Genomic DNA, 19,065 nt, shown 5'->3' with positions numbered 1-19,065 from the left:
AAAATTTCAAAGTCACACAGGCGCTTCCTTCGCCTCATCTACAACCAAGAACTGCTAGAAATGACTTGCCTTCCATTCGGTTTAAGCACTGCACCCAAAACGTTCTCAATACTAACGAATTGGATTGCCCAAATATTACGAGAACGCTGGGACATCCGAATCATAGTCTATCTCGACGACTATTTAATAGTAAATCAGAATGCTCACGTCCTCCGAGATCATGTGCAAATCACATTAGATACATTACAAGATCTTGGTTGGCAAGTAAATTTCGAGAAATCTGTTCTTTATCCACAAAAAACTATAACATATTTAGGGATATTGTGGAATCCCTGGGACAACTTAAAATCCCTGCCAAAAGAAAAGACTTTTTCGCTTATCAAAAAAGTCAGTTCAGTTCTCGATCAAGGGATGATATCTGTAAAAGAGTTGCAGAAAATTACAGGACTCCTAAACTTTGCCAGCTACGTTGTCCCTCGGGGCCGACTCAATCACCGGCAACTATTAATGTTCATGAACTCGCTACCAGACCATGCATCGAAATCCTACCCACTAACACAAAATGTTCAAAACGAACTGGAATGGTGGATTCGCAATTGTCAGGCATCAACACCCCTACATTATCCTCCGCCAGTACACTTCCTGACAACAGATGCATCAAATCATGGGTGGGGAGCTCAACTGAACAATCTGGCTGTATCGGGCAATTGGTCGCAAGAGGAACAGACATTGCATTCCAATCAAAAAGAAATGCTAGCCATATTACGCGCCCTCGAAGACAACGCTCACCTACTCCGCAACAGCTCGATCCTGATACAATGCGACAACAGGACAGCCGTCAGCTACTTAAGGAACGAAGGAGGTACGAAATCATTACCCCTAATAGAATTAACTTATCGAATTCTGAATTTACTGGACCAATGTCAAATACACTTCAGCATACACCATCTCCCAGGCAAGTACAACAATCATGCCGACCACTTATCACGTGTTCGCCAAGCTCCAGAATGGCACCTAATGCCAGCTTGTACGCAAATGATATTTGCAAAGTGGGGAACCCCAATAATAGATTTGTTTGCCTCGGAGACAGCTCACGTAGTTTACAATTATGTATCCCGAGACCTGAAAGACCAACAAGCCCTGTTTCACGATGCATTCAGTGTCCCCTGGAACTATTCACTTGCGTGGATATTTCCACCCCCATTCTTAATTCCAAAAGTCCTAACACACCTAAATCAATCGACAGGGATATTCTTAATAGTAGTACCACGATGGGACAAGGTATTTTGGCGCGCAGACCTCAAAGTCCGAGCACTAGCTCCGCCGCTAACTCTACACAAGTTACAGACGCACCTGATCGACACATCGACGGGGCTTCCACCCCCACAAGTACAGAAAATCGTCCTCGAAGTTTGGAAATGTGGGGGTGGTCCGAGGCAGTAGAAACATGGACCCCTGAACAACGGTTATTGCTCAAAAATTCCTGGCGTAAAACCACCTTGAAAACATATGAGGTAGCGTGGAAACGTTGGACTTCCTGGTCAATGTCTAAAAACATTGACATGCATAATCCTACAGGTACTCAATTAGCTCAATTTTTATCTGATTTACATCTCATTCATAATTTATCATATAATACAATTATTTTACATAAATCTGTTGTTTCCACCTTATGTAATGCTGAAAGGTCAAGTCAATTAAGTTCACATGTTCTTGTAAAGCATATTTTAAAATCAATTGCTCTAAAAAATCCAAAGTGTGCTAAGCCACCAATTTGGGATATTAGTCAGTTAATTACCTATCTAAGCAATTACACTGTAAACGAAAATAATATCTTTCAAATATCACGCCATACTGCGATTATTTTACTACTCTGTTCAGGCAGACGCATCCATGACTTAACACTGCTACAAGTTGATCCCGACCATTATATTAAATCAGATGACAGTGTTACATTATGGCCTCAATTTGGTTCAAAAACAGATTGTAGTACTCGCAGACAGTCTGGCTGGAAACTTCTTACAAACCCCAACAATAGTAATCTAAATCCTATATTCTGGTTAGAGAAAACTGTACAAATATTACACGAAAGACGTAAAGCTTCAAAATCATTTAATTTGTTTATTACAGTCAGAGGTGCACCAAAACCTGCTTCACGTACTGTCATCGCAGGCTGGGTTAAAACCCTTTTCAAAGAAGCTGGAATCATAGCAACTCCGGGAAGTACACGTTCTGCAGTAGCCTCTAAAAGCTGGCTAGAAAATCATCCCCTGGACGAAATCTTATCTCGAGGAAACTGGCAATCTGCTAAAACATTCCAGAATTTCTACAGAAGAGAAGTGATAAGAAGTGGTGATTCAAATCTAAATGTTTCTGAATTGTTTAATCCAGTTAATTAATTAATAATCAATACAAACTTTATTTATTAATTTTTTGTTATAGGTACTTTTGTTCTGTTATTAGATCATCAAATAATAAATACTCATATGTACCTTTCTATGTTTAATAATAAATATATTTAATTATAACCTGTGTTTTAAATACCAAAAAGTTTTTCCGATCACATTGGCGTTAGCACATCAGTGGCGTCACCAGGCGATAACAAACAGGTCTCAATAATAAAGCTTCCAGTGACGGTCAAGGATTTAATAGCAGCGTTTTACCTGAAATAAAACGCATATTAAATACTTACCTCACTGGAAGCTTTATCTTCACTTCTGCCTGGTTATATTGAGCCAATGAACAAAAAAGTAGCTCGGACATTTTATGTAACTAAAATGACAAGCAAACACCAGGTGGCGCCACAAGCAAACACCAGGTGGCGCCACTGGGTAGGTCAAAAAAGTACTAAAATCATAAGAAATCGCCGGAAACGGATATGCTCTCTCAATAATAAAGCTTTCAGTGAGGTAAGTATTTAATATGCGTTTTATTTCAGGTAAAACGCTGCTAATCATATTCAATGGTACACGTAGCTTAGCACTGGTGGAAACGGACTCAGCTAAAAGCTATTTTTTTATTAGGAAAGATGCGTGCTATGGACGCGTGCTATTGATGTGTGCTACAAATGGCTTCTCTACTAGCGATACATCGCATAGTCGAGTTGCGCATCTTCGTCGTACAGCTAAATAGCTTAGCTCGGATACACAAAGCACATCTCTGGTGGAAAAGCACACTTATATGAATGAAAATATTGATCTCGGAATACTGAATCATGAAGTATCATAACACCAGTTTATATTACACGCTCATTATAAGTCGACCACTCTTCAGGCCCTTGATGAAAAACACCTACGATTTACGATAAAATATTTGAACAATTAATAAATAGTTTCACAATTAATAAGGACTTTTTAACTCACGTTAGACCCGAAACAGGGAAGAAGACTAGCTAAGCGTGTACGCAAATATTATATTATAAAAGCTAAATGAATGTTGTTAGACTAAATATAAAATTTGCATGTCTATAAAAGTGTCACCAGTTCACACCTCAGGCGGTGTCGCGTCGCTTATCATGATATTCCCAGGGCGCACATTTAGAATTTATAATTAAACGCGTAGGTCGACGGGTTGCCGTCATAACTCTCACTTGCGACATATTTAAATTATAAACGTAAAAAACGCATCACAACTAATTCCACCGTGAATATTTCATTAGTTCAGGATGCTTATATTTGTGTTCGTATTACTAACCGCTATGAATATCACGACCTATTTGTAGTACGGTACATAGTGGTTGTTGCAAAACAGATATTGTAGTGGCAGCTAATAAACTTACGGCGCATTCCAATAACCTCCGTATCGGTAGATTTGCCTACCAGAGGTAGAATTTTGACATAAACTCCATACAAAATGTGACAAAATTCTACCTCTGGTAGGCAAATCTACCGATAGGTAGGTTATTGGAATGCGCCGTTAATTCACACATTTTTTCCTAATATAGTGTACAAATTTGACATTCGCACCGCAACGTTACGCTTTTTATTCTCGAAGGGGTGGGCAAAGGTGCACATTACGGCACGTAATGCCGCTATACAATGTACAGCCCCTTGTCACCATTTGTCTTATAAGTCCCATGTAATAAGGGGTGAGTCTATTGCCATATAACAATTTCAGACTCCGTGCTATTACTGTGACTTATTTTGAAAAATGAAAATATCCAACAGTACTTTACCCGACCCGGGAGTCTAACCCGAGACCCCTTGTTGGCAGTCGCACTTGCGACTACTGGACCAACGAGGCAGTCGGCAGTCATTTTGCATTTTCCGTTTAACAGTTAAACAATATATTTAATAATATCAAATATAATATCACAATTAATATATTTCTCAATCCAATACATTGAACAGAATGAACGTTCGTTTCGACTTACCGCGGCCAACGGAGACTCATAAAAGGGTATAACAATGAAACAATATTTTCCAATATCTAGTAAATCTTACCTGATCGAAACCACAGGAAAAAACATAAGCCCATAATAAATTGTACCCAACACACCATAAAACTTTTTGTGCATTGAACAAAATTTCAGAGAAAAATATATGGTTATGGTGCGTGCGGTAATGGGAAACATACGTTGGATAAAATATGAAGTGTTTTTGTACCAAGTCCCTGTGGATCGCGTTTTACGATAGATTGAACTAGTTTTCTAAATGGCCAAAGTTTTATATTCATAGCACTATTTTTATAATAATATAATGAAGAAATATTGTTCCCTTGTAAACTAACTTTGAACCTTCATTCGCTTCACCGAAGGATAAAAGCATTATAAGTATTAATCTTGGCTCAAGTATCAACCATTTCTTTTGTAGTTTCTACAATTTATTTTATTGAATGAGATACCTATTCTTAGTTGTAGTCATAATAAGCTGAATTTGTTTCTCAGGAGAGACTGATGCCTATTCTCATAAAAACTCCAGGTTCTAAGGAATTTTGTAAATTAAGAATAATATGAATAGTCTAAGCTGATGTTATGAACATATTTATGTTTCTGCTTTTCTTTTTATGGGAAAACCGCAGAAGACGAGAGATGTGCGCCCATGGACACACAGATAAGCTACAAGCGTGTTTCTACTTGAGCCTCTCTAAAATCAATACTCATGTAATTGTTTAACTTACTACAAAGATGTCAAGGTTTCCAGGTGCGACCTCCGAGGTGCCAGTGCCAGTGAACACCGACGTGCCTAACAAGAAGGACGTCTTCAGAGGAGTCTCGTGTCGAGCCTCATTCGTCATGAACACCTTCGTCTCCCAGTATATTAACTGCGACATCCAGGAGTTCTATGGAAGATAAGATAATGTTGCAATTGGTGATTCATCTCTGCCTACCCTATGGGAGACAGGCATGAGCTTATGTATGACTGCACGGTTGGTGCGGTGGCTGGGCAACTGGCTGCCGCGCAACGGGTAGTGGGTTCGATTCCCGCACGGAGCAACTCTTTGTGTGATCCACAAATTGTTGTTTCGGGTCTGGGTGTCATGTGCATGTGAACTTGTATGTTTGTAATAACGCACCCACGACACAGGAGTAAAATCCTAATGTGGGGCAACGTTTATAAAAAAAGAAAAAAAAATTATGTATTTGCAATAATATTTTTTTATACACGCCAGAATTCTACACTACGTACGTAGTATTACTGAGAGTTTCCAGGTTTTAAAACCCAATAAGACTTAGTCGAACCTGTGAGCGACTGAATTGTGGCTAGCCGCCGTAGTCAGAGCTATAATACTTAAGTAAATAGTTCCTTAAGTTAATAGTTACTTAACCCAATCCTTGGCAATTGCTTTCAGTACAAAATAGGCAATTGTTTTGGGTACAAAATCATTGTTAAGTTTACATAATCATTAAATGTCTCTGAGTAAGTTAACAGCCTACCTACTATTCAACTCAAATCACTGATAGTCGAAGATAGAGTAGGAGGCTACATTTCTTCATTTTTTAAAAAATGTTTTACTCAAACAAGAATAATAAACATTTTGGAATAAAATCGTTAAATTGAATTATTTACCAGAAAAATAAATGTATCATATATAAATAGCCTTTTAATCAACGTTTTCCATTTTTAATAACGTTAATTAATACGAATTTTAAAGATGATCCTCGGGTAACGAGGGCGAGGGGCGCATAATAGGACTTCGTTACAAAACTGTATATATGTATATTCGGATAGGAACATTAAATGTGTTGACTGAACTGCAATAGGTATCTACTGCAGATTTTTCTCAGCAACATGCAGTAGTAGAATGAAATATTCGCACACAAAGCTTGTCTTCTATACTGTTACCTATATTCTGTATTTCGGAAGAGCAAGCACCACCACGAATATAAGATGTTTATTGTCATTACGATATTCGAACACCATCGTATATACATACGCTCATTTGTTCAAGATACGACGCCATGTGCGAATAACGTTACATCAATCGATTTTTTTAACATTACTCGATCTTATCACTAAGAACTAATAAAGAACCCTCATGCCTTTTATCCCCGAAGAGGTAGGCAGAGGTACACATACAAGTTCACATGCACATGACACCCAGACCCGAAACAACAATTTGTGGATCACACAAATAAGTTTTGCGGATTCGGAATCGAACCCGCTAAAAAAATGCACGGCAGTTATTCCCAGCCACCGCGTCAACCGTGCAGTCAAACATTATTGCACGTAATGCCACAACGCATTGTTTTACACGTTGCCCAACATTAGGATTTTTCCTGTGTCATGGGTGCGTTTAAAAACATACTATTTTCAGATACATATGACACCCAGACCCGCAATAACAATTTATGGATCACGAAAAAGAGTTGCTCCGTGCGGGAATCGAAAGCACTTGCCCAGCCACCGCGCCAACCGTGAGATCATGTACACTCACTAAGGAATAATAAACTACATTATAAAAAAATACACTATATCGTACTTACAGCTCTACAAAGTTTCCTTGGACACGCAAAGAGATATAGAAAACATCCCGACCAGTAGCAAAATATGACGAATATGAGACAAAACTTCAACAATATCAACACCTGGAAATTATAATCGAACTGTATTTAATATGTTGGGACAGGACAATTAGGTATAGATGGAGTACCGAGCATCGAATGATGCATCGCCTTACTTTATACAGACGCCAGAACAGAACTTCAATTTTCAATCTTATGACATAATAATATTAAAGTTGAATTTCTATTACTATTAATAATACATGTCTTTACTTCCATGAAATCTGAGACGATGTGGATATATGTCTGTATATATGTATGTTTGTATGTATATACATGTATATATTCAAGAATTTACTACTACGAGTACAATCTACGTTAACAGGTAAACGGATTAAAGTGATATGCTGTTAACTGGTTCTACATATTCAGTGGTATACATATAGAATATAACATTGGTACTCGAGGTATTAATTAAACTTTACATTGAATTGAATGAAACATAATTTCTTGTGTTTAAATAATATATATCTTCATTATTTTTGGTTAAATTACAACTACGTAAACAAAGCTAATATGAGGTCTTTATACTTCTCAGCTTAGAAATTGAGAAAGACCAAAAGTTCGATAATGGCTATAACAATAACCACCGTACTCAGAATCATTTAATGATTACTTAACCCAGTCCTCAGCCATCGTTTTCGATACAAAATCGTTACTAAGGAATAGTTTCAGTAATCATTAAATGTCTCTGAGTGCGGCAATAAGTCTCAAATAAAATTTTATTTTTTAATTACTTATTAGTCAAGGATATCATTGCTATCTACAGATGATATATAAGTAAAACGTACCTTCGTATGGCTATTAAAATTCCTAGCCCACTTGTTAATATAATCCCATATATGCCACACTTGCAGGATCGGGAATAACATAGCTATTTGACCAGCCACCGTCTCCCCTTGAGGGTCCAAAGTATCAGTGAATATAGACACAGGGAATACAGACACAATATCCAGGTAGAAACCAAACGACGCCATTTTAACTTCTGCTATATCCTTTACCGTTTCTTTGAATACGTTCTGTAGACGATTTAAAATAATGATTACGTTGCAAGTAGAAGATAGCAGTTCTATAGGAAACAAGTATTGATTTCTCAGATAAATTAGAATATATTGTCTTTCTTGATAGTATTATGTAATGTTTGTTTAGTCAGTAAAACATTTGTGTGTTTTTAATGGTATAAGCAGGACCACCTGATGGTAAGCAAGCGTTGCCGCCCATGGACACCCGAAACACCGGAGGGGTCACAAGTGTGTTGCCAGCCCTTCGGGGGCTAGCAATATAAGGCTTGTTAACCCGCTGTGTAACCCGGATTGCATAACGTCATATTTTATTTAACTCATCAGATTCGCCATAAAAACAAAAAAACAACTGCAATAAAAATCTTTTGTATTTACTTTTCCAGTTCAAACATTCTGCAGCCCGTTTTGTTCTACTCCGTGCTACATTTTTACACAACTTTTGTTACCGTGCGGTTCAGAAACGGCAGTTTACATTAGAACGTACGGATAACGACCCGGTCACGATGCGGCTGTGCTCGTGGTTTTGTGCTTAGGCATAACAGTCGAGCGAACCCATACATCAACGTTTACACCGAACGTGAATCAAACATCACAATGTCATTAATTGATTTCAATTAACCGTGTACACGCGACCAAACCGCTCTTTGTGCAGGTCGATCCAATCAAGCAGGGCTCTTTGTGTCCCACAATAATAACTACAATAGCGAGCAGGGCCTTTATTTGCTACAGTTTATAGGGTATTCTGAACGTAACCATTACCTGGCTATGCCTAAACCTTTGATATTTATTCTTATTGTTTTCTCTAAGCAGAAATGTGCGTTGTGTTTTTCGTTATTGCGTATGTCATGGCGGCAATGTACGTGTTAAAGTAATTGTAGTTTTCTTATGTAACACAAGATACGATGTTCTTTACATTTTAGTAATATTGGTAAGAAAATTTCAGTTTAATCGTTACAACTACAAGCACGTATTTAAATGGGAACTAATATGTTCGCCACGTGGCCTGCGGCGCTTCCAAAGTTTGTAGACGGAGGCTTAGCCAAAGAGCAAACAACTTACCAACAAACTATAATATTTTGTCACAAACATTCTATAAGTATTACATTTTTGTTACCTAATGCTAGTGATACCACAATGGAATTTTCGTTTGTTTCCTATAAGATATTCACATAAGTACATATAACTTTATTGTTCACAATCAGATATCTTTTTATCACGTTTACATGTATTTACATTTTTCTTCAAAACGTATATATTTTTATGTATAAGTCGGTATATGAACAAACGGATCACCTGATGGTAAGCACTCGCCACCGCCTATGGACACTCGAAACACCAGAGGCGTTACTACGCCTTTTGGGGATTAGGACAAGATTGGGAAGGGGCGTAATTAGGCCTATTTTTATGTACTTTATCACATACTTACATTCTCATAAGTAGCTGTAGTAAGTTGTATGTATATGTTTATCAGTAAGGCTGCGACCACAATAGTGCCGAGGACCTTTTCAGCGTCCGAGTGTTGGTTCTGGAGTGCAGAGTACGGAGACATGAAGCACACGTACAGGACGATTAGAAAATGGGCTACGTCAAACATTTGAGTCTGTAATAAAGGAGGTTTGTGTTAGTTTGGGTACATTTTTAGAGTCGTGACTAATGAAGCTGAAATACGTTGCTGATGTGAATTATCAACAGTAAAGTAACACCAACTCCTGGATGGTGGTATCGTAAACATATAAAGGATATTATTTAATGATTTGACAACAACAGAAGTGATTAGTATGATTTATACAAGAGTGAAGAACAATTAATTTAATCTCTACCACATCATTGCTTCATTGTTCTATTTACAAAACAGTATATTTTAATAAAATTGATCACTAGAACATTTCTAATATGTAACCTAAAATATACAGTAATATGTGTAGCTACATATATACATACATATATGCAGTGTTTACTCACAAAGTCGGTATCGGGCATCAATATCCATGGAAAGTTAGATCTTAGACATATATGAGGTGCATCTATCGTGGTCACGTTACTGGACATTTGATATAGCTCAAGGAACTCCGTAGTGAACTTCGGCTGCCGTTCATTATTCTCGTCTAAACAACAAATTACTTAGCATGAGGTAAACAAATGTCTACGAGAGTGCTACGGCGTAGTCAGTGCTACGAAGTCTTCGTAGCAATATCGTAAACATGTATTTTTAATTGAACTTGGAGTGTATTAAAATTTTAACAAAGATTATCAGCACGGTACTGATTTAGCTCTTTGATGGTAATTAATGATTATATATAAAATATATATTAATAAAATGAAAGCTACGAACATAAAAATATTAGTAAAAATATTTGAAATATTAGTTAGTTTTTTAAACGTTGTTTTCACTATAATTTCTTCTTGTTTAGTCTAGTGTCTTAGGCGCGTTTACAAATTGAATACATATACTCTTTACAACAATAAGAAATATTAATTTATTTTCCTTAATCTGAAATAATCTTATAACATAATACATACAAAACACCACTCATACAAATTCCACAATACAAAAACCTCTTCACTGGACCATAATAACTATATTACCTCTATAATACATGTGAGAGTCATCCACAAAAGTAGGGTCCTCCTCTTCAGCCCCAGTCAACTTGTCTTTAAGCACCTTCATAGGTCGGTAGCGAGTTCGAATTAGCCTCGAGTCACCTTTGTCGTACTTTTCTATTGCTTCCTAGAGGAAAGTAAGTATGATTTATATATCACATAACAAATGGTGACATGAGACTTATAACACAATTGAGAATGGTAGGTGTACATAGTATAGCGGTATTACGTGACGTAATGTGCACCTCTGCCTGTCCCTGAGGGTATAAAAGGTGTGACGTTGCATCAACTAGCTGAGTTATTGGTCAAGTGGTTAAATACACGACTGCTGAGTCTTGGTTTCGATTCAAAGTCTAGTTAAGTGGAGTTTGGAATAGAGTCCGGTATAAGGCAATAGGCTCCCGCTATTACATGATACTCATAACGTAGATGATCAAAAGTTAATGACACATAATCGATTTAAGTTTATTAACTGTGAGAAAAACTTGGTTTGATTCTCAGTTGATGCTTTATAAGTCCGAATATCGCAGCCAAAATCGGGATTTATGGAAATAGGTCCGTCGTATATTAGCATGACAAGCTTACTGGTGAAATGTCAGCATATATTACACCTCTACCTAATCCCGTAGGGAAATCAAACGTGATGTTATTTTACATATGTCATTCCTATGTCTATCTTCGTAGCTACATACATAAATACATTACACTATTATGTATATGAAGAAATCACGCTCTTGAGGACGCAAAATTAAAGATACACATATGTATGTGTAAATGAGTTACATTTAAATGTGACTGACTGTCTCGTTGGTCGAGTGGTCGCAAATGCCACTGCCGAGCAAGACATCTCTGGTTTATATGGATGTATGTATATATGTATATAGATATAGATATATATACCTACATTAAACTATATGTATAGTTATGTAATGTAGGTATATGTTAATATAGGTAAGATTCATATACATATAAATTAGTTGATATGAAGAGAGACTCTTCATCAATATAAATTCCAATATTCTCATTTATTTCCAACAATAAGCATCATACCACTACCAGCGTTAAAGAGCAAAAGTTTCACGTAATATTGAAATAATGTAACATTTAAATATTGAAATTACTACTACTTTATTATTCTGGGGAATTTCAGGTGGGCGTACTGAACAAACTGCTGTGGCTGAAACTAAAACCTCGAACTACGACTGGAACTCGAAATGAACATTGTAAACTGTTTTAAAATGGCCGCCCAGATTGTGAAACAAGTACGCTTTTTCGTTTTGATAAAATACCGTAGTTAGTTAGCTTCTTAATTGATAAAACTTTAAGACTTGCAAAACAGTGTTTACACAGACAAAACTTTCTAGACAATTCTATGTTGCCTGTTAAAGTTTCGTGTGTGCTTATTTTATTAAAGGAAAGGTATTTTTCACTTAAGGAAATGTTTTATAGTACTTACTTATGTCTTTTAATTAGTTTGAATCTGTTTATTTTATTTATGGTCCAAGTAGAAACCTACTACATAATATAACATCATTAGTTTTGATTCATACATAACTTCACTAGCTACTTCCGCGTGGTTTCACTTGCTCGGCTCCTATTGCGTGCTGTTTTATAGTCTATGATCTTCCTCAATAAATGGACTATCGGACATAAAAATACCTTTTTTTATTGGAGCAGTAGTTCCCGAGATTAGCGTGTTCAAACAAACAAGTAATAGCAATAGTAAGTATATGGATTCACCGCGACGTGGCCGCGTCCATGCACGCTACTTATGAAGAAGAATCCCTCTGTGACTCGAAACTAGTAGAGGATTTCTCACTAGTTATCGTGAGTAAGCCGGTGTTTTTAATCAATTTACTATGTCTCACGATATATAGAAGAATATAAAGCTTATACTATGTAATTCTAAGGTGTGTGTTACATCCATTGAGAAAATAACTTTCTTACCTGTCTAGTCCTCGCTGACTTGAGTCTTGTATTAATTTTATTTTTTATCAATTCATACATCGACGGATGCTCGATAATCACTCGCATGAAATCTGTTCTGCGCAAAACCTGTGAGATTTAAAACTTAAGAATGATTTACTAGTTTTAAGTATGCAATTTCTTTATAAACATACAACCCCGGAATGTAAGTAAAAATTTCGTAAAAAAATATTAAAATTGAGCGTCCTCAAAAACAATCGAAGTTACTCACGATCTTGTAAAACAATCGAGCAACCACGCTGATTTTCAAACGTTACTCGATTATTTTTGAACATTACTTGAATAATATTAGTAGTAGTTTTGTAAACCTTCTTCCAACCCACCGCCGGCAAAAGAAGCCACGTGGAAATTACATATTAAAATTATAAAAATCTTATTCTAACTATCATTAGGAACAGCCTCTTTACATATATTATAGCATAGCGTTTGATTCTGATCGCATATCTATGACAAACGTAGACCATAGGCTACCTTAAATACAAACTTTAGCTAAAGACATACCAAGAACCCATTTTATTAAGTAATACCTATTCACCTGTAGTTCTACATACGTAGCGGCCTTCACAGTAACTTTGGATGGGATTGAATAGAACAAGCTGAGCTCTCCGAGTACCTGTAAAATATAATTACTGCTTATCTCACCAACTTGAGAGAAGACCTTCATTAGCTACTGGCCGTTGTACTTAGAACTCAACTTATTTAAAGGACTTTTTGGATTGAAACTTAAAGTCGGATTTCACTGTTTAGTGAAGATTTTCTCTTTAATTATGAAATTGCAGTTGGATTTTACTTCTGTTCTGGAATTTTACAAACATGATGTATGTAGAACTTCGCTGTCACTGCAGTGGTAGACAAGCTTACAGCTAACCTAAAGATAACAGTTACCATAGCCTATGTACAGTTATAATATGTACCAGAATTATCGCTCACGTCTCAACCAACCCATATTTATTTATCCGACAGTTACCCATAAATAAAATCGTAGTAAAACCACCCTTTAAAAGAGCTCTTAGCTAAAACATGGACTGAAGCCTATAAAACGTATCAGGCATATATTTTCTAGGGTCAAAGTACTTAGATACCTAAGTACTAAGTACTTGTATAAAGTAGTAGTAGAAAAACAGACAAAACAATTTTCGCAAAGTCTCAGCACATTTCTCTTATAATAATTAAGGTTCTGAGAATGTAAAGTTCCGTTGAATCAACAAAGCTACAGTTAGAATAGAAGTCCTTGGATCCTATATAATGATTATTAGAAATCTAACCTTTCCTTCAATACCAATTCCCTAGACAAACTTTACTTCGAATTCTGGGTTCAACAAACATCTATACTAATATTATAGAGCAAAGATTTTACTGTTTGTTTACATTAAATAGGTTCCGAATCTAGTCAATCGATTACAAAATATCTTTCACCATTTGGACAGTTTACTTTTCTAGAAGTAATACAGGTTCTCCAGGGCAACTCTATTAGAGGATCTGGTTATAGGTGCTGAGGGTGGCCACTGGGGTAGTTTTAGTGAGTTTAAAAAACCACACTCCCTAGTCTTTTATTCCCAGAAAGCAAGGCGCCTTTTGAAGATTTGCCCTCGTCATCAAAATCAAAGGAGTTATACAGGTTATTCATCCTGATGTAACTAGAGAATCAGGACCCAGTCAAGATAAATCTTAAAACTAAGTGCATTAGATAAATCTTACCGTGCCATCTCTGAAAGCAATCATCGGACTCTCGTCATCTTCGTCAGACAACATTTCTATGACACCTCTCTTGATGCAGATCATGCCATTCTTCACAACACCCTGGCTCCAGATGTGCTGTCCAGCCAAATACAACTCGTGTCGCATCAGTAGAGAGATTTGACGCATAAAGGATTCCTCTATAAATTGGGAAAAATTGTGTTAAAAATAGTTTTTCTTTACAGCAGCCTTACTTATTAGCAGCTTTAAAAAATAACTACAATGATTAACGACGAAATTATATAGGCAGTAAGTAACAGCTTGGCAATATTCATCAATCAACTTCAACGATACAACGAATAACATCCGCTTAACAAAAACATACAACAACTAAAACCCTCTCCAAGGTCTAAAATCCTCAAGGATTTTCCCCCTCAAGAATGTTCCACTTAATACCAACAATAGAAGACTAACGAACTTTAATAAAATGTGCACGAAGCAGCTCTTAATTAACGAAAACTTCCATCCTATACAATATCATTATCAAGAGCTACAAAGTAAACGCCTCCGTTTTTACCAACTTCCACTGAATTTACAAAGGTATTGAATTCAATGCAAACTTCGACGCTCCTATTATAAAGTTATTCTGTTATAGATTGAAGATATAGCACAAATTACACTAACGAGTCTCTCTAAATAGCATGGAGTTATGGAAATTCCCGACGTTAATGTCGAAGATTAGTTCCATCTGTAATGGCAGCGGCAGTTTCTGTAGTTGGTCCGATCTCAGTATCCCCGACTTCATCTGCCACAGCTGAAGCTTGTAGTTCTTACACTGTTCGACGAGCCAAGATGGCGCCATAGTAAACTTTAGATACTTCATCATGTGATGGTACTGAAATTAAATTATTTCGATTCGAATTTACCGCCAATTATTCATAAAGATTAAAAACTCTACAATCGGATCATGAATATTGATGTTGAGCTTTTTAATGAATTATTTATTAATTTTCAACTGTTTTCACATATTAATATGTTATTTATCAATGTTTTCGAAAATGAGTAAAGGCAATATTGTTCGATTTACATAATCATTGCCTGTATTAATACATAATTAATTTATTGTTAAGGACTTTACTGTTGTTTATATGAAAATGGACTCTATACATATTATGGCATAGAGATCACCTTATCGACGAATTGTGCTCTTCTAGTGTTTTCAAGGACAAGTTCCCATGAGAGGGTGCCTATAAACCGAAACCGAAAGAACACGTAACCGGCTAACATCAGCGCTGTTGTCAACCACTTCTCCAGGTTACGCTGTAAGTTAAAAAAAATACATTTATTTACGCACTCACTCGAAGTCTGTAAATGTGCCCAGTATATGGCAATAGCCTCACCACGGGACTTACAACATAAGTACAGTGCATTACGTGCCATAATGTGCACCTCTACCTACCCCTTCGGGGTTAAAAGGGCGTGACGATATATAATAAAGTAAAAAGTAAGCGTCATTCAAATTAAGTATGTACTTAAAACTCCAAGTATAATACATATTTCTTGGAAAATCTTTTGCTTGAACTGGTAACCAAAGCGACACCTAGACACGTTAGTAGCCCAATATTGTTTAACATTTACCAGCCCTTATTAGAAAATCTTAGGATTTACTTATTTCGAGGTATCATAGTAACAGATACACAAAAATATTACCGTAGGAAATGAATCTCCAAATGTGACGTTGAAGAATCGACAAGTGCAGTAGTACCAACATGTTTTGTAGCTATAAAAAGAAAAAGATTGAAATATCACGACAACATTATAAAAAAAGGATATTGTGATATTATGAAGTCAGTAATTATTTTTTTAAAACGTTGCCCCACACTAGAATTTTCTCCTGATTTGTGGGTACGTTCACAAACATCAATTTAAAGTGTTAACTGCCGAAAACAAAGCGTTAAAGCCAAATCCTCCGCTAAGCGTCGGACACAAGTGACCGACGTGGCGGTTAACGTGTTAACTCCACTGGTGTTGCGGGTGTCCATTGACAATACCGATTGCTTACCATCGAGTGGTCTGTCTGCTAGTTTACCGATGTATAAATAACCCTTAGCATTATAAGAACAAATCTTACCAATCATTTACCATAACGTTTAACGTTCATTTTCAATATAGGTATAGTGTACAGCACAGCTGCAGTGTGTTTTCAATTTTATATCATCATCATTAAAATAAAGTTAAAAATCGAATAAAAGAATTTGGCAGAAATGAGTAGTTAAACTTATACATACGTAAAGAACCTCAATCTCCTTGAATGTACATGCTGTGGATATCCAAGATTATGCCAAGGGTGTTCCATTTGTGGTAACTTGTTCAGAGCATACCAAATACAAGTAGAAGCGTGTAGAATCAACGTTACAGCTATGGTCTGTTCACTAAAGAATAATATGCGACGTGATTTACGCATCTGTGGAAACACAAGTATCATTAGAAAAGGATTCTAAAGAAGGTTTACTATAATCCCTGTGCTAAGCTAAGGGTATAAGTATAATAGATTAGGACTACAATAAAACTGATTCTGATGAGCTTATAAAACCGACTAGCGACACTTACACCAAATCTGGAAAGTATGAGTATAAAAATTTAACAAAAATCAACAAAATGTCATATATGTGCAAAATTTATTATTTCCACTAATCATCATTATCATATCAGTCACAGGACGTCTACTGCTGAACGTACGCTTCCCCCAATGACTTCCAGATAGGCCGGCTGCATCCAGCGGCTCCCTGCGATCATAATCAGGTCGTCCAATATAATCGCTTAATTTATCAAATACTTACATGTTCGTTTATATCTTGAAAGAACACGAATAGTCTGTAAATTCGTCCGATCTGCAACCACCTGCCAGCTAACACATAGTTCTCGTAACCAGGTATTCCCTTAACTGTGAATGAAGTATACTGACTTTGATAAACTAAATTATTAAAGTAGTAGTAAACATAAAAAATACTCAAAGTTCCTAAACCTAAACCTTATAATATCATACATATTAAATGCTACATATATTTTACGTCACGTATGTTATTAAACCCAAAACTAAAACAAGTTACGCCTCTATCTCATGCATCAAGCATCCAAGGCGGGAGAAGTAATTTGATGATTTTCCCCCTCCAAAAAAAGCCACTGTTCATTATTCAGAATTTCGATAAACTAAACTTAGTTACAGTTTGCTTAACAAGAGCGACAACTCGATCATGATTTGTACATTTTAACATTTAACCAAAATCCAACATGAAATAAATTATACTAATAAAACTTACATATCAAACTTAAAGGCATAAGCGAAAGCAAATCATAAGCCAATGAGAACGTGTTCCTCCGGTATATTCTAACGTGAAGTCGGACCAGTGACCAATAGCTGTGCAGGAGATGAACTACTACGTCCAATACGAATATAAGATCAGCTACAATTATAGATAGTTCCAGTATGAGGTATTCTGTGTCGTCTAAGTAGAAAGCGAGGATGAAGTGTATCAAAAATACGTATACTACTGATAAAAGAACCAGCGCCTGAAAGAAAAAAGAAAGTATTTTTAGACTTAGATAAATCTAGCGTTGTCATGCCTCCATATTTTTTTAAGGTTTATAAAACTATTTAGTACTAATAATATGAATATGAAAGTTCATGCAGATGTTTGTTATTTTTTCACGCAAAAACGAATTGAATTGATTTTAAATGTCTGACATACGTATGTACGTACGTAGAGGATATTTTTATTTCAGTAATTAAATTGTGAATCCGCTGTCTACAAAAATGATTTCAACAAAATCAGTTTAGGATGTCAATTATGTTATGTGTAGTACTTATACCTGGAACCGCTGATTCCAAGCGGTCATTATAATAGCATTAGTAAAGCGTTTGAAACGTCCTTCCCATAGGAATTTCCCATAGACTTTATTTTTCCTCGGCTTCTTCGCATTGTAGTTGTCATTTTTGTCTGTTACGATTGTGTCTACAGTCCTGGTAATAGAGACAACATTATCATATTATTATTAATTTTAACATGCATCATCTAGGGTCTGTTCATATCTGACGTAAAATACGTCGAGCGTATCATCGGTTGCACTGACGTATCGTATTGGTTGAGTGTGAACGGTCAAGTGTTTGTGTATACATTTATCCGTTCTGGCGGTACGCGAGAATACGCGACGCATATGTTCCGTCATATATGAACCGAATCTTAGTTCTAATTCAGTATCTACTTACGCGTTTCCTACAGTGCCAATGGAAGGCTCGCTCACACTCCTATGCATTCGGCCGTACATTATCGCGACTTTTATTAAAAGTTAAAACATTCAACATTCCCCCCATTAAATCAACAAACAACTCATACTTAGCCAACCTGTTTTCATTCGTTTTGATATTTGAAAAAAATGTTTCTTTATTGCAAGGCCTATAAAAGAAGCTTTTTATGGAAGGCCAGGCAGGAAAAAATATACTGGTTTATAGGTTTAATATCAAAGAGAGGCCCATTCTATTAGGAACATAAATAATTAGAAAGAAACCCATTACATTTTTATATCCCGTCTTGGCATTTCAGAGGGAGCCAAATGAAATGCCATATTTTGGCGGATATTGAAATTTTACTGCGAACTGCTTCGTTCACAGAGATGTTCGTTACAAAGGTAGCTTTGAGAAACCTTAAGCAGGCATTTATTGTAATAAGCCGATTCCGCGTAGCAAGTGCCGAAGTCTTCAGCTATGGATTTACAATA

The 19,065-nt window shown here is 36.3% G+C and overlaps 1 protein-coding gene across 1 annotated transcript in view; it reads right to left on the bottom strand.

The window, feature by feature from the left end:
* Positions 1 to 18,699, bottom strand: part of LOC126912554 (uncharacterized) — a 47,123-nt gene extending 28,424 nt beyond the window's left edge. The window contains exons 1-17 of the mRNA XM_050705141.1: positions 18,557 to 18,699; positions 18,160 to 18,310; positions 17,610 to 17,859; positions 17,130 to 17,233; positions 16,578 to 16,753; positions 16,000 to 16,069; positions 15,478 to 15,609; positions 14,974 to 15,184; positions 14,311 to 14,489; positions 13,148 to 13,225; positions 12,574 to 12,681; positions 10,612 to 10,753; positions 9,988 to 10,130; positions 9,452 to 9,625; positions 7,795 to 8,022; positions 6,926 to 7,027; positions 5,119 to 5,280 (exon numbers count right to left, since the gene is read on the bottom strand). Of these exons, the coding sequence (XP_050561098.1) occupies positions 5,119 to 5,280; positions 6,926 to 7,027; positions 7,795 to 8,022; positions 9,452 to 9,625; positions 9,988 to 10,130; positions 10,612 to 10,753; positions 12,574 to 12,681; positions 13,148 to 13,225; positions 14,311 to 14,489; positions 14,974 to 15,184; positions 15,478 to 15,609; positions 16,000 to 16,069; positions 16,578 to 16,753; positions 17,130 to 17,233; positions 17,610 to 17,859; positions 18,160 to 18,310; positions 18,557 to 18,615 (2,469 nt within the window). The 5' untranslated portion in view covers positions 18,616 to 18,699. The remainder of the gene's footprint in view (positions 1 to 5,118; positions 5,281 to 6,925; positions 7,028 to 7,794; positions 8,023 to 9,451; positions 9,626 to 9,987; positions 10,131 to 10,611; positions 10,754 to 12,573; positions 12,682 to 13,147; positions 13,226 to 14,310; positions 14,490 to 14,973; positions 15,185 to 15,477; positions 15,610 to 15,999; positions 16,070 to 16,577; positions 16,754 to 17,129; positions 17,234 to 17,609; positions 17,860 to 18,159; positions 18,311 to 18,556) is intronic.
* Positions 18,700 to 19,065: the final 366 nt, after the last annotated feature.

The sequence above is a fragment of the Spodoptera frugiperda genome, chromosome 26, assembly GCF_023101765.2.
Source record: "Spodoptera frugiperda isolate SF20-4 chromosome 26, AGI-APGP_CSIRO_Sfru_2.0, whole genome shotgun sequence".
Lineage (NCBI taxonomy): Eukaryota > Metazoa > Arthropoda > Insecta > Lepidoptera > Noctuidae > Spodoptera > Spodoptera frugiperda.
This window is presented reverse-complemented; position numbering and strand designations above follow the sequence as displayed.